Source organism: Festucalex cinctus, chromosome 11, assembly GCF_051991245.1.
Source record: "Festucalex cinctus isolate MCC-2025b chromosome 11, RoL_Fcin_1.0, whole genome shotgun sequence".
Lineage (NCBI taxonomy): Eukaryota > Metazoa > Chordata > Actinopteri > Syngnathiformes > Syngnathidae > Festucalex > Festucalex cinctus.
The window spans coordinates 19145778-19161196 of NC_135421.1; the positions used below are offsets into that span (position 1 = coordinate 19145778).

Sequence of the window (15419 nt, forward strand, 5' to 3'; positions counted from 1 at the left end):
TTTTTAAAATAGGATGGTTCTTAACAACAGCTCAGCGTTAGAAAAAAAAACTTACTGGTATAGTGGACTTTGTTCATAATATTTAGTGCTTTGGACTTTAAAAAAGTTTTTATTTTGGAGATTTAATCATATCTGCTGTTTTAGGACTTCCGGATTTTTTTTATTTTTTCATAATTGTTTTGCAAAATGTATTATGAAAGCTTAGGACATTTTTTTTTTAATGACAGTTACGGTTTTAGCTGCTGATTTCTCTTTTTTGTAATAATAGTTTGATTTTAATTTTTTTTTTTTTTTTTTTTTACAATTGTCATTAGGGGTGGGGCCTGGCGCGTGTTACCCACAATGCCTTGCGCGGCTGCGTCATCTTCGAGGGCCCGGCATCCATGATGGCGGCGCTCGGTATGGCAGAAGTCATCACACAGCTGGAAAGCGCTGCCAAAGTTTTAATGGTGAGACATGACAAGCCTTTCTCGCGGCCGACATGACGTTGCCTTAACCCGAACGCGCTGAGGCGAGGCGAGTCTCTCGAGGGTTCGCCAGTGTCGCTTTTTAATGGCGAGACTTTGAACCTGAGCGGGAAAGGCGGCGATGCGTGGCCAGGCTGCTGTTTCGTCTCTCTTTTTCCATCCTGAATATTGGCCTGATATTCGGCCTCTGCTCGCCTTTAGACCCGCCGAGCTAGTTTCGAAACTTGCACATTTTCGTGTGGGTAACACGTTGGTGTCCAAATTGCTCCATAGTTTCCAAAAACAACGTGCTTCACTTCCCCCCTCAGACCGAAGAGTGAAGCCGCAGCCTCCCAAGCCGAGTAAAGTCGCTTAATTCCATGGTTGACCATGTTACAGCTCCCCTTACTATCCTGGAGCTCTCTCAGGCTAACCAGTTAGCTTCCCAGCCTTCCGTGGAGCATCCCAAAGCTAACCGTGTGGTCCCCAAAATCTTCCACAAGTAGTATTCACAAGCTCTGCCGACAGACCCAAAATAACAAGCAAACCCCCTGGCCCACCAATTTAACAATGTCGAGTCCCAAAACCAGATTTGTAGTCCAACTGACTCCCAAAGCTATCTATGTAGCAATACTCCTAGCCAATTCAGAAAGCCATCACCAACTCAATCCCAAACTAGCAAGTGGCAATATGAAGACTATACTCAAATATTTCTTGGGGAGAAGTCAGAATACGACCAGATCAGTTTGGGGAAAACGTCTTATTTAGTTGACTGAATATTTGGAGTTAAAAACGTTCTAAAATCTTAATTAGTGTTACTGCATTAAAACAGTACTAACAAGCAACATGCCAATACCATTATTTCTGACGTTAATATAGGACTTTTGATGCAGCATCTTGTGCCTTGCTTGTGCACTACATTCACTGATGTGACATGTTCACTTAATGCCGAGCCAAGAAATCCTATTGGCCATTGAATGCTCTAAACCAAGGGCAGGGCATGTTGAAAATTAAAAAACAAAATACTAGTTACAGGTACGCGATCAGCATCGGCCGATACTGCAAATCTGGGTATCTCGGCATTGGGGGCCAAAAACTGGTACCGGAACAACAGTAACCTTAATCTATGTATTTGGTTTGAGAGAATCATATTTTTTTAGGGGAAAAAGAAACTTAATTTCTTCTACAGTTTTCAAGTGTGGTCTAGTGGTACGAGAGCTTCCTGTAGTGGTACGTGAACGAATCACTGCTCAAGTAGTTTTGTTGCCTTTACTCTTGAAAAACTGTTTGAGAACAAAGTTTGAGGACTACTGTTCTAGATAAAAAATCTGACTATTCTCAAGAAAAGCTATTGGGATTCTCATGATGTTGCCTTTGTACTGTATGCGTGATAATTTTGAGGGACCAGTGAGTAAATACAGGTATGAGTAATTCTCATGATGTTACAAAAATTTTACTACTTTTTTTTCTTTGTCATTTAAGCCATTAAATGTGTTTTTCTTTTTGTTTTCAGGCACCGCCTTCCATGGTGAGCACAGAGCAGCGCCAACATGCCGAGCACGTCTTCCTCTCCTTCAGGAAGTCCAAGTCGCCCTTCGCCATTTGTAAACATATCTTAGGTGAGTGGTCGCACATGTTATCTTAATACCAACTTGGGTATCAAACTGCTCATAAAGAAATATTTTAAATGTTTGAGAAAAGCGTATTTTTCAAGAATAAAAGTTAAACTTTTCAAGACGGATGAATTATTTTTCTGAAATGATTTTTGAGGAAAAAATAGTTATTTGATAAAAAAAAACATAAGTTATATATTTAGAAATGATTAGTCATAGTTTTGTATCGAAAAAGTCATGTTTTTTTAAGTTCCAGTTGTATTTTTTCCAAAGTTAAAAAGTTCTTTTTAAGACATTTTTTTTTTTTTTTAAGATTAAAATGTCATGGTTTTTTTAATTAATTTTTTTTTTGTTAATACAGTATAACCAATTGTTTTCTTAAAGGGATACTTGACTCATTGAGCCATTTTCAGCAGCAAAAAGTTAATATTTTGTGTATAATTAATTTGGTAACTTCATTATTTTTCATGTACAATTAGTACCTTTAAAAAGTAATTTTTCTACTTGCTGTCGACTGATGATATCACCTGTGCTGATGAAGTAGGTAATGGCCGATCATGGCTTCACCTAGTTTAGTCAGTAAACTGAGCTATGATTGGTCGTTACCTACTTCCTCAGCACAGGTGATGTCATTATCAGTCGACAGAAAGTAGAAAAATTACTTTTTAAATGTGTTAATTGTACATAAAAAATAATGAAGTTACCACATTAATTATAGACAAAATATTAACTTTTTTACTGCTGAAAATTGTTCAGTAAGTCAAGTATCCCTTAAAGTGAAAAACATAAATTAAAAAAAATAATTAAATTAAAAAGTTGTATTTTTAAAGAGAAAAGGCGTTTTACGTCTTTTAATCAAGATGTTTATTTTTTCCAAATAAATATATTTTTAAGATATGAAGTTGTAAAATGTTGTTTTATTGTAAGTAAAGTAACAATGTAACAAAAGTTTTTGGGGGGAGATAAGACCAAGTTGTATAATTTGAGATTTTATTTTTTATTTTTTTTCCTCCATATGTATTTTTTCTGATATTCTTTTAACAACACACCCTTTGGTGAGGGTTTGTCATCCATGTTGTTAGCATGTGATGAGGCGCAGAGTAGTAAGCGTGTGTGCTCGATGTTTCAGAGAGCAGCAAGGTGGACTATGTGCTGTTCCAGGCCGCCACCGCCATCATGGAGGCGGTGGTAAGGGAGTGGATCCTTCTGGAGAAGAGCAGCATCGAGTCCCTCAGAGCCTTCCTGCTCACTTACGTGCTGCACAGACCCAAGTAAGGACAATGAAATGCAGAATTTTTGGCGTGCCACCGCAATAAGCCGAAGAAAAAGTGACATTTTTTCCGTTTAGTTTGCAGAAGTACGTGCGCGAGCAGATGCTGCTGGCTGTTGCCGTCATCGTCAAGCGCGGCACCCTCGACAAAACTGTGAGCTGCAAAAGTATCTTCCTGGAGGTCGGACAGCTCATCAGCAGCGGGAACCCCAACGTGGTAACAAGCACACACTGATCAACACTGCACCCAAGCTAATGGCCAGTAGGTGGCAGTACAACATTTGTTGTTTGATTTGTGCTTTTTTTTGCTGCATGCAGCAAACGTTGGCGTGTTCCATCCTGACTGCGCTGCTCAGTGAGTTTTCCAGCTCCAGCAAGACTAGCAGCATCGGGTTGAGCATGGAGTTCCATGGAAGCTGCAAACGCCTCTTTCAGGTGCGCGTCCCGCACTCATTTAAAAAAAAAAAAAAAATGCAGCCAAAACAAATTGCTTTACAGAGTCAAATAAATACAATTACTTAATAATAAAAAAAACAATAGTTGGATAAGAAGAAAAAGAAGTGAGTTTAAAAGAACTGTTAAAAAAAAAGACATCTTTTTCAAACATGCAAGATCACAATTTACAAATTTCACCACCAAGTGGAGCAGCTGCAATCCTTCTGCACTGCACACTTGTGTTTGTACAGTATCGGTGATTGTGTCGTAATTGTGGTTGTGGTATGTTTCAGGAGGACGGTCTTCGTCAGATCTTTGCAATGACCATGGAGGTCCTGCAGGAGTTCAGCCGCCGCGAAAACCTCAGTGCTCAGATGTCCTGCGTCTTCCAGCGCTACCTGGCGTTGGCCAATCAGGTGCTCAGCTGGAACTTCTTGCCGCCCAATCATATCCTTTGCTTTCTTTCACATCGCTTGCTTTTAAGGTTACCAGTTTAAGTCCGAGTAGTCGAATTAGCCAAAGTATCAGGATGTAATGTCAGGTGTAATGTCAAGGGGGTCTTCACGTCCAGACTGGGCACAAATCCATAAAACCGTCTTGTGGTAGGAAATGTCATTGTGTGATAATTTTTATTTTTTCTTTTCTTTTATTTTTTTTTAATTGTAGTTTCTGGTTAAAAAGAAACATTTTTACAATTGCATTTTTAGACCTGGAAAATCAATCAAAATTAATTGGCCCAAAAAATTAACTAATGAAGAAATAATTATGTATGCATTTATTTATTTATCGAAAAGAAGCTAAATCATTTAATTAAAAAAGTTAGTAATAAAGAAAGTCTAATAATAATAATAATAATAATAACACTCCCAAATTATTCTAAATGTTTTGGTTAAAAACACACAATAATAAAAAGGTACTGGTAATCTAAAAAAAAAATTGTATCTCCCCAAAGCCTTATAAAAAAGCCCAAAGCATTTTAATTTTTTTTTTTTTTTTTTTTTTATGATTTGTTTTCTTTTTTGTTTACTTTTTATACCAAAATGTTTTTAGGATAAGAATAACTTAATAATATTATAATAATTATTTTTTTAATATATTGAAAACAGTAATAATTAACATTTTTCTCAGTTTTGGATGAAAAAAATGAATTACATTCATCAAATATCTTCAAAACAACAATATATTTTCATTGTCTTTTAATTACATAAAGTAAAACCTTTTGTCAACCCAGCTACAATGAGTCACAATATGTACACAAATGAAGAAGGAAAAACTGTTTACAAACATTGTATTTCTATAGATTTCATGCATGTGCGCTGGCCAGTAATGTATACAATACACTGTAGGTGACTTTGTAGTCCATCTCTAGCATGCACATGTGTTGTCTGTGCAGCTGGCCTCATGTTGAGAGCACAAATCCTAAATCCTAACCAGCCTGGCATCTGAGGGGATCTGGATCACTTTCAAAGAAGTGCCCACATATGTGTGTGTGTGCGCACATCATTCCTTCGAGCCTACCCCCCCCCCCCCCCCCTTTTTCCAGGCTCCCCTCGGTATGCGTGGCGCGCATTTTTGTGTGTCTTCTTAAAGACAAACTGTGAAAGTCATCCGCAAGTGTGTTTGCATCCGCAGACGTGTTTTTTTTAGGCGGCAGATGAAACATATTATAGTTACTTAATAATCCACAAAGTTAAAAAAATAAAAAATAAAAAAAAATCCGCCGGCATGCATGTGTACCCAATGATAAGGTTACTGCAATGTAATCAGTCATTTTGCCGGATACTCAGAACTGCCACCTTGCACATTAGAAATAAGCACAGTATCCAGAAATAATGCACAGAAACAAAAAAAAATCTCTGACCAGTTTTTGAATTTTAAATGCATCAAAAAATTAGCTAAGAATTGGCCAATTAAAAAAAAATATATATATATTCTTATTATTATTATTATTATTATTATTATTATTATTATTATTATTATTATTATTATTATTATTATATTATACATTACAGCATAATACAAAGATAATGACAAAACATGAACCAACCATTGGGCCCTACTAGAAACTCTCAAGATCCTTGAAATAGCTATTGTTGTAAGTGAACATCTTCCCTCTTATAATAGCTGAAGACACTCATGAGCGTCACCGCCTGCACGTCTGAGAGTCAAGGGTGTTCCGCCATAATTGCTGACAGCCGCCACCTTTCAAACAGCAGTAAATACTCCCCCTCCGCCGGGCGGCATGTCTGTCCACGCTCCCTCAAGCGTTATGTCTTCAGCTCAGGGGGTGTCGCGTGCCACCCCAAGCGTTTGCGACACACCGCATCACTCTCCACCGTGCTTTACTCGGTCGGGGCTTCTAAGAGGGCGGCGGTCAGGTGACAGATCAAGCCGCCGCGCGGCCCACGTATTTGCTAGTTGTCGGCCCGCCATCTGCTTTGTAGTAGACAGGAATGCACGCTTGTTTGGCATTAAAGCGTGACGCTCCCACTTTGGGTCCCTCAGACTTACCAGGTAGTGAAGGTAGTGTTGAGCTGGGTACCCCCCTCCAATCAAGCCTCACAGGGAGCTATTATCCGAGACGCTATTGTCATTAGCCTTGGGGGCTGGCGGCGGGGTCATCAGGGGAGAATCTTCATCTGCTTTTAGTCCAAGCAGCGAAAATGACCTTTCAAAAAGATAAATGGACATTGTTCTTCTCACAAACATATCGTCATGACATAACAATGCATAAAGCTAGTTTTTCCCTATTTTTTATTTTTTTTTGCTTTGATTCAATAGACACTGTTCTGCTCCTTCTGTTGTGTGCACATTGGTTGAAAGGTTTATATAAGAGCGATCAAACATTTTTTAATCAGATTAATCACATCTTAGAATTGTTGATTGATCACGATTAATTGCTTCACTAAAAAGGCTTTCTATTAACATTTTTTGCCTGCCAAATTTAAAGAGCACCTGTTATGTGTTATTTCGACATTTCATGTTATGAGGACGTCTTCAACATTTTTTGATCCACTGCACGACCGCATCCTCTTTTTCGAATCAGTTCATTACTAGCATAATTTAAATGGAAATGAAAAAAAATGACCATGATAGGTTGCCATGAACAACTATTCTGAATGTCACACGGAAACTCTAAATGCTTTACTTTAATGCATGTCGTTGTGATTATTGCTCAAACACATAACCATCTGATGTCAAGCTAAAGGATCATCTACAGTCAAAATTAATAGCGTGATAATTTGCATTAATACATGATTCATGTGATAATTTTTTGTGATTAATTACTTAACGCTTTAACAGCACTAACATACTTTAACATCTCTGCTAGTTTCATTAGCCAATCCATTGTGTTTTGCATTGTGTGTTAGCATTAAGCTAGCGTTCCCTTGTAAGACAAAGTTAAGATGACTTAGTTTAGTTTTCTCACTGGGAGTGGTAATCAACAGCTTGGCCCTCTTTTTTGATTAATTACTATATGCCTAACTGTTTTTGTTGTAAAATGAGTTAAGATGCTTGCAAGTCAAAGCAAAAAAAAAATAAAAAATCGACCTATGATGGCTCATATCTTAAAACTCATTAATCGAGTCACTTTTATCTCAAGGCATCACTCTAATCCACAGTTTTACCTAAAAAGTCCACAACATGCGCAGTCCTATAATTAATGCGACTACCCTCGTCACCACATACTCTAATAACCTCTCGACCTTCCGCAGTGGTAATAAACGGAACAAAAATAAATAATCCAAAATCACAAAAAAAGTGTTCCTTTTTTTATAATCCACATCGAAATTTGTTGAGCGCTGTTAATACGGTAATTCTAGTGCTGCTGTCAAGACATTGTCCTTCCTCCCCCCCTGACAGCTGCATGATTGGAGACAAAGCTTTCGGGGAGCCGACGACAACGGGAGACGGGTGCCGGATTGTTATTCCACATGGCGGGATTTAGGGTGGGATGCGTCCCTTAAACCCCAGCACGCGCCTTAGCATAGCGCCGCGCGACGGAGAGGCGGCCGCCGGGATCAAGCGTAATGAATAGAGGATACAGTAGAAGCTCGCTAATCCGTTAGCCGCACACGCGCACCCACACAGTGAGGCCGCGTGGAGATTAGCCGGCTAATCTGTTTTTTGGCTATTTGCAGAGGCAATGAGGACACAATGAAGAAGTCCAGCTGCTCGCCCGTTTAGCTCCTTTTCATACCCGGGACGTATAGAGTGTCTCAGGGCCGTTAGCGCTTTGCTAAATGATGGCTGTTGTTTGTTTGGAGCGTCTCGGTTGCCGTGGTTACACGACTACAAGGGTGGACGATGGTCAAAGAACATTTGAACGTTTTTATATTGATGCAATCGCTCCTCTTGACAGATATTTATAATAACCACCACCTTGCATAATAGAAATTGGAACGTTGATGAGAAATAATGCACTAAAAAAAAAAAAAAAAAATCTAAGATAGTGTACAGACGTGGGTGTAGTACAACAATTACATTACTTTAATGCTTTTTTGACAGTAGGGGTGGAAACCTGTGGGTACCTCATGATACGATACCATATGCGATACAAGGTTGACGATAACGATTGTCTCACGATATGACGATACCGCGATTATCGATATATCGGTCAGGTGATAAATCCATGATAATCTACGATAAAACTAATAAAGACATAAACTGATGTTTTTTCAATGAGAAAATAGTCTCTTTTTGTACCATCACTGAAACGTAATATTGAAACTGGTGTCTTCTTCACACTGAGTACCTTAGTGTATTTTTCTTCTAACAAATACAATTTTTTTTAGTTTTTCCATTTTCTGTGAACAAATTTGTGTCTTTCTTAAACACTATTGTCATACATGTCAGTCAGTTACATAGTCCATTGTTTCATTTTATAAAATGTGACCATTTTTTTGTGTATATAACTAAATAAATAAAATGACTTCCGTACATTTCCCAGCCACTCTGAGGCACTCCCCCTAGTGGCCTGCCAAGTAATTGCTCAATAAGTCATGAAAAATGGCGCCGTTATAGGGGCTGTATATTAACTACAAATGTCGCGATATACTTGCGTATCGATAATCTATTGGGAGACAAAGTATCACGATTTGTCGCAATGATCGTCATATTTGTCACCTTGCATAATGGGAATAAACATAACAACTAGAAATAAGCCGCAAAGTTAAAATAGAAGTTCACAACACGCACTGACGCATACATCTGCGTGAAGTAGACGTCTCATACAGTAACTGTAATGAGATTGTTCTTTTCCCAGTTATTCATTTCACGATAACCGCCACCTTGCACAATAGAAATAAACTGGAAGTAATCCACAAAGTTAGAAAGGAAATGCCCACACACAGTGTGTGCTATTTTGTAATTAGTGCAGTCGCTCCTTCAAGCCAGTTGCTGCCACTTGTGCAATAGAAATTAACACAACCAAAAATAATCCAAATAGTTAAAAAAAAATTTTTAGAATTGTATGTACCTGAACTGAAAAGTTCACTGTACTGTTAATGTAGTTGTGTTTATGTGTGAAGGGGCTTGTAACATGTTAACGGCGTGTGTGTGTTTGGACCTCTTCAATTGTTGACCTGCAGTTAGGTGTGTGTGTGCGCGGGGGTGCGTGGACATGTGTGTAATAGTGAGGCGTCACTGCAGCTATTAGGAGCCTGCGGGCTTGAAACAGCAGCAGGTGATGCCTTTTAAAAAAGCCAGCAAAGTGCCGCCACATGTCCTCGTCACTCCCCTCGCGCGCGTTCGTCATCCGGCAAACATGCGCCTGACACACGCGCGCACACGCACCCCCCCCCCCCCCCCCCCACACACACACACACACACACACACACACACTCCATTTTGTGTGTCCTTTGTCAAGACGGGAAAAGTATGTGGTCGTTTCATTTAAAGTGATGCTTATCCTTCCAGCGCGCACGCACTAGGAATGTGTTTGGGCCTATGTCCACACGTACGCGGGTTATTTTTAAAAAAGTATTTTTTCCCCAACTCTGGAATTTCCCCGAAATATAAAAAGTCCACATGAAAACAAAGTCAAGTGTATGTCAAAGCAGCAGAGCAGGTGGTGTAAGTCTTTATTGAGCTAGTCGGGCAGCATTTGGAAAGTCATTTGCGGAAATGGCGCCATACAACAAGTGAGGATTGCAAGGAGGGGTGGGGGCGGGGGCAGTAGTGTCCTGACAAGCAATTTTAAATGTCCTACCTCCAAACCGGAAAATTGCCCAGTTGACTCTGCACCCCGTTCTCGTAGAGACCAGTTTACAAGGGGCTACAGAGGTAGCATCCAACCCCCTGTTCTGGCTTTGATACTCGCACCACCAAAGCCAGAAAATTGCTAAGTCGGCCACTCCGATTCCATGTCAAGTGCTGTTCATATAGGCACCATAAGAATTAATTTAATTTGGTTAATAACTTAATCGACTATTTTAATAACAGAGTCTGAGTCGTTTGGAGCCATTTTTTTTATTTTAAATCGTCCAGATTCTCTGATTTCAGCATATCAATGGTAATAGTTCACTGATTTCTGTAGTCCTTCATGAACGACGACTGATTATCTTCTGTGTTTAATCAAAATAAGACGTTTGCAGAACCGGTAACATAGTACAACAACACCCCCCCCACCCCCCTTTTTGTTTTTTTTAAAATCACGATACGAATATGAAGTACAAAATAGGCACTAATCACTGGTTAATAAACAGTAGTCGTGGAAAAATCTGATAAATCAATTTTAAAAATATTCGATAATGCACCAGAAAATAGTAAGTGCTAGCTAGCTTTTGAGACAAAGTAGAAGAGACGACACACATGGCGTTCCGTCTCTTTGATGGCTCTGTTAATACTTCCCGAAGGTGGAACATTCCCAGTTTGAATTTGCCTTTGTTATTCCATATCAGTGGGCGGCACTGGTTAACATGTCCGCCTTCCAGTGCAGAGGACGTGAGATAGAATCTGGGCTTCGGCCTTCCTGGGTGGAGTTTGCATGTTCTCGCCGTGCTTGCGTGGGTTTTCTCCGGGTACTCCGGTTTTTCCTCCCACATTCCAAAGATAAGACATGCTTGGCAGGTTAACTGAACGCTCATAGAAGTGTGATTGTGAGTGTGAGTGGTTGTTCGTCTATCGCCGTTTTTCCACCAACAAGCCCAGGAACTTTGAGTTCTGGGTAAAGGGAGTTCTTGGTGGTAAAAGTTCCGCAGGGAATTTATGATTTGTGTTTCCACAACGTCTTGCAGTTCTCAGTAATTAATTCAAATGAATTTGATTGAGTCCAGCCGATGTAAAAACAACGGCCCCAAATTTGACCAATCAGCCTTGGTCATTGCAGCCCGCCCCCTAAAGTTCCTGCCTGGCTAAGCAAGACCCTGCTGTCGAGATATAGTACTTGGATGCCCCCTGGGGAATTTAATTATCCTGGTAATTGTTGGTGGAAAAACCCACAAACTGAATTTTACGAAGTTATACTGAAAAGTTCTCCAAAAGTTCCTGCGGTGGAAAAGCGCCTTAAGTGTGCCCTGCAATTGGCTGGCAGCCAGTTCAGTGTGTACCCCGCCTACTGCCCGAAGCCAGCTGGGATAGGCTCCAGCACCCCTGCGACCCTTGTGAGGAAAAGCGTTTCATAAAATGGATGGATCGATGGATTCCAAATCAGTGCTTTTTATACAAAAACAATATCAAAAGGCTGTTTAGAAAGACTACACTGGAGGCATCCCACCTTTTACTTCTCTGACACTACCCCTGAAGCAGGAACATTTCTGGGTCGACTTTGCCCCCCTAGTTCCGTGTCAGGCTAAGAACAAGCCCAAAAAAAAAATGCTTTGACTTTTACAGGCACACCTCTTGTCAGGTTTGACCCCAGAAGCCACAAAATTGCTACGGCGACTTTGCTCCCAGTGCTGTTTATACAGAACATCATCACAGGAACATGCCATCTTTTAGAGGCAGGGTAGAACAGCTTTTCTACTACCTGAAAAACCAGGAAATTGTGTAGTTGACTTCATTTAACATGTCAATCCGTCCGCATGATGTACTTATCATTCCTGAGCTCTCCCGAGGCCTTGTCGGACTCTGTTGCCACTGCGCGTACCTCCCAGGGGACTCGACTGCAACAAATAGCATTCTTGTGTCTTCTCCTGGCCCGCACTTCTTCTTTCCATCACCCTCATGCCGTCCCTCCTTGCCAAAGTTCACTGCGAGGTCCTCCGCCTCCACCGAGGTTATTTTTACCCCTGCGCTCGGCGTTTGACAGGTGCCAACTCGGGGGCCCAAAGTGCATTGCGGCGTGCGGTGCGGCGCGGGGCGTGGGCGGCGGCGGCTGGAATGCGCCGGCGACCCGGCCGCCCTCTGCCGCCCGCCGCTCGGCTTTGATGACGCATTCCTCCGCTCGCTAGTTTGTCAAGCGACGCGCGCGGAATCTCAACATGGACGACCGCTAACAAAATGGCTTGGGAGCAGTACTGGCACTTTGATTGACAGGAGATTGACACTTTATTTTTAATTGGAGCAACTGTGACCTTTCATCTCCACTTCCGAAATAATCAAAATATTTATTTATATACAGTATTTTATTATTTTTAATAATTAATATGGTTGTTTTTTTTTAATCATTGTATATTATTTTGTATAAATATTTACCAAATTTCAAGGGTTGCCATTATAGCTCTGTCATTTTAATATAATTAGAAAAATAAATATTTGAGTATTATACGTGAAGTATTAATTGTATTTAATTAAATATACAATTTATGGTCAGTCTTCCATCCACTTAAGTTTGGGTTAAGTTCGCCAATGTTTATAGACTTGTATATAAAACATTTTAAAAGATATTTGAATTAAATATTTTATTTATTTGCATTTATTATTATCATTATTATTTTATTAATTTATATACCGGTAGGTATATATTTTTTGCACAATTTAAATGTTTGCGCATTTAGCAGAGGCTATGTACGTTTTTGTTTTTTTTGTTTTTTGCATCTTGTAAACTTGGTTCAAGCATTTTTTTAAATAGGTTTGATATTGAAAATAAATTGAGAAATAAGAATAAAATGTTATATATATTACTAACGAATGTATGTATTAAAAAAGTAATAATAAAATTAAGATATATTATTTTGGCCTTAATAATAATAATAATAATAATAATAATAATAATACAAATCTGCTGTATTTTGTCCTGTGCTATTTACTCAACTCAACTCAACTTTATTTATAAAGCGCTTTTAAGAACAGGCGTTGCTGTATACAAAGTGCTGTACATAAACATCAGTTTTGCAGTAAACAAGAACAAAGAAAACATTTTGAAGTGCGAATACAGGTTTTTTTGTTTTTGTTTTTTTACAAGTAAATACATTTTACATCAGTAAATAAATAAGTAGTGAATAAAGAGATGAATAAATACATAAATAAGTAGACTACATCAAACTCATACACACCACAAAACACCAAGAACAAGTCTTATGGTGCGCCAAAAGCCAAAGAATATAGATGTGTTTTAAGACGTGTTTTAAAAGAAGATAACGAGGGGGACTGCCTAATATTTAGTGGTAGGTCGTTCCAAAGGGAGGGACCGGGAACAGCAAAGGCTCGATCTCCTCTAAGCCTCCGCTTAGCCCTCGGTACCTCCAATTGTGTCTGGTCTGCTGACCTGAGGCACCGGGCAGGTGTGTAGGTGCAAGAGCTCAGCGAGATAAGGTGGGGCAAGACCATTGAGAGATTTGAAAACAAATAGAAGAATCTTAAAATGGATTCTAAATTTCACGGGCAGCCAGTGAAGAGAGGCCAGGATAGGGGTTATGTGTTCCCTCTTCCGGGCACCAGTAAGGAGACGAGCAGCAGCATTTTGGACAAGCTGAAGATGCTGCAGGGATGACTGGCTGATCCCAAAATAAAGTGCATTACAATAATAATATATAATAATAATAATAAAATAATAATAATATTTATGCTTAAACTTCCAAACACTTCTATGTATGTTCAAGTTAGGTTTTCCAACCTTTTGTTGTATTAACATAAAAAAAAAATCAACAAATTAGAAGTGTGATAGTAACTACTACTTAAACGTTCATGTTAAATTTGCCAATTTTTATAAATGGTTTAAATACTATTGTGTTGCAAAAAAATTGCATGTGTTTTAATTTGCCATATTTTAGAAATTCCTTCATTCCTCTGTGGGAGATTTGAATGTTTTGAACCGATTTTCACTGATGTTCACCGTTTATATCAAATCTGCTTAAGAAGCTCCAGCTTGTGACAAAAGAAAGAAAATGAGAGTAGAAATGATAGGGTGTTAAGAAGCAAGCAGTGTGCGAGTGGATTGGCTGAGGAGCAGGCAGGGGGGCGTGTCCCGGCGTTGAAGGAGTCTGGAGGCTTGATCCTTTCTGCACATTTGCACCGGGCTCGTCTCCCGAGGAGGCGGAGGAGGTGTCGGGTGCAGTTTTAAAGCGGAAGCGTTCACGCGACGCTATGCTGCTGTTGGCCTTAACGGGCAGCGGGTCACTGGGACGCCACTACATCGCCATGTTCGAGGCGGTGCAGAACGTCACGCTCAAGCCCACCGAGACCTGGAGGGAGGCGCTGCTGGACACCAGAGTCATGGACCTCTTCTTCACGGTGAGTACATCACTTCCTACTCCTCCTTCTCCTTCCTCTTCTCCATTACAATCTCCTCTGCTTCCTATCTCAAACGTTTGCACACACATTCTCGAGCAAATTAATGACAAGCTGTCTGTAAAGTTTTGATCCTCGTTTGAAATTTAGTGCCAGCTGTTGGTGACTTGTTATACAGTAGCTGTATGCCTAAATGGGCTGCGGTTGGAAGAGTGTTGTTCCACCATGCTAGCGGTTACAGTATTTGTTGTTGTTATACTAATAATATAATAGGGTGAGAGAATATCCATTCAGACCCAACTTGTTTACTGCCTAAATGGATTGCTGTAGAAACTAAAAGAATTAGGTTCCCCATTCTTGTGGAGCTATCTGTTCCAGTATTTAGGGCATGTTGTTCTTTTAATTATCATAAGAGGGCACGTTCATTTAGACCCTGCTTGTTTTCTGCCTAAACAGGCTGTGGTAGAAATTGTAAGAGTGAGCTTCTTTTGTGTTTCCTCATTATTGCCAAACATGGGAAGTTTGATTGATCTGATGTTTAAAGCATTTAGGCTCATTGGACTGATTTCAGACCCATCTAGGTCGTGGTCTAAACAAGTTGTAGTATTAATTTAGTGTTGTTTTAATATTTAGCATAACGGGTATTTTTTATTTTTTCAAATTTATTTTCAATAATGTGAAATTGAATTTAATTATTATTCTTAGGAGGTTGGTTTGACTGACATAGACCGAACAATGTTGCAGCCTAAACAGGCTGCGGTAGAAATTTATTGTGGTTTTTCAACATTATTGTCAATCTGCATGAGCAACCTGCGGTCGAAATTGCTATTTTCAATGTTTTTATCAGTCACATGATATTGGATTTAAGTAATGTTGTTCGGAACCAGTTTCGGTGGACTAATTCAGACCCAACCAGTTTGCTGCCTAAATGGGCTGTGGCTAACCTCGCTCTCGCAAGATGAATTCTGGCGATTTTTGTGAGTTCACAAATCCCGGAGAATACATCTTGTACCGCTCCTGTTGATTTCTGCCGATCCTTCAATC

At 39.7% G+C, this 15419-nt stretch overlaps 1 protein-coding gene and 1 long non-coding RNA gene across 2 annotated transcripts in view; one reads left to right on the top strand and one right to left on the bottom strand.

Annotated features, from left to right (window-relative positions):
* Window positions 1-327: 327 nt before the first annotated feature.
* xpo4 (exportin 4) overlaps window positions 328-15419 on the top strand; it is a 31760-nt gene continuing 16668 nt past the window's right edge. The window contains exons 1-7 of the mRNA XM_077537223.1: window positions 328-449; window positions 1960-2065; window positions 3189-3330; window positions 3408-3546; window positions 3648-3764; window positions 4058-4210; window positions 14265-14378. Coding sequence (XP_077393349.1) covers window positions 384-449; window positions 1960-2065; window positions 3189-3330; window positions 3408-3546; window positions 3648-3764; window positions 4058-4210; window positions 14265-14378 — 837 coding nt within the window. The 5' untranslated portion in view covers window positions 328-383. The remainder of the gene's footprint in view (window positions 450-1959; window positions 2066-3188; window positions 3331-3407; window positions 3547-3647; window positions 3765-4057; window positions 4211-14264; window positions 14379-15419) is intronic.
* Window positions 4966-8515, bottom strand: LOC144030698 (uncharacterized). The gene is made up of 3 exons (XR_013287324.1): window positions 7966-8515; window positions 6276-6432; window positions 4966-6200 (listed from the first exon to the last, which is right to left on the bottom strand). It is a non-coding gene; the product is annotated as an uncharacterized LOC144030698 (long non-coding RNA).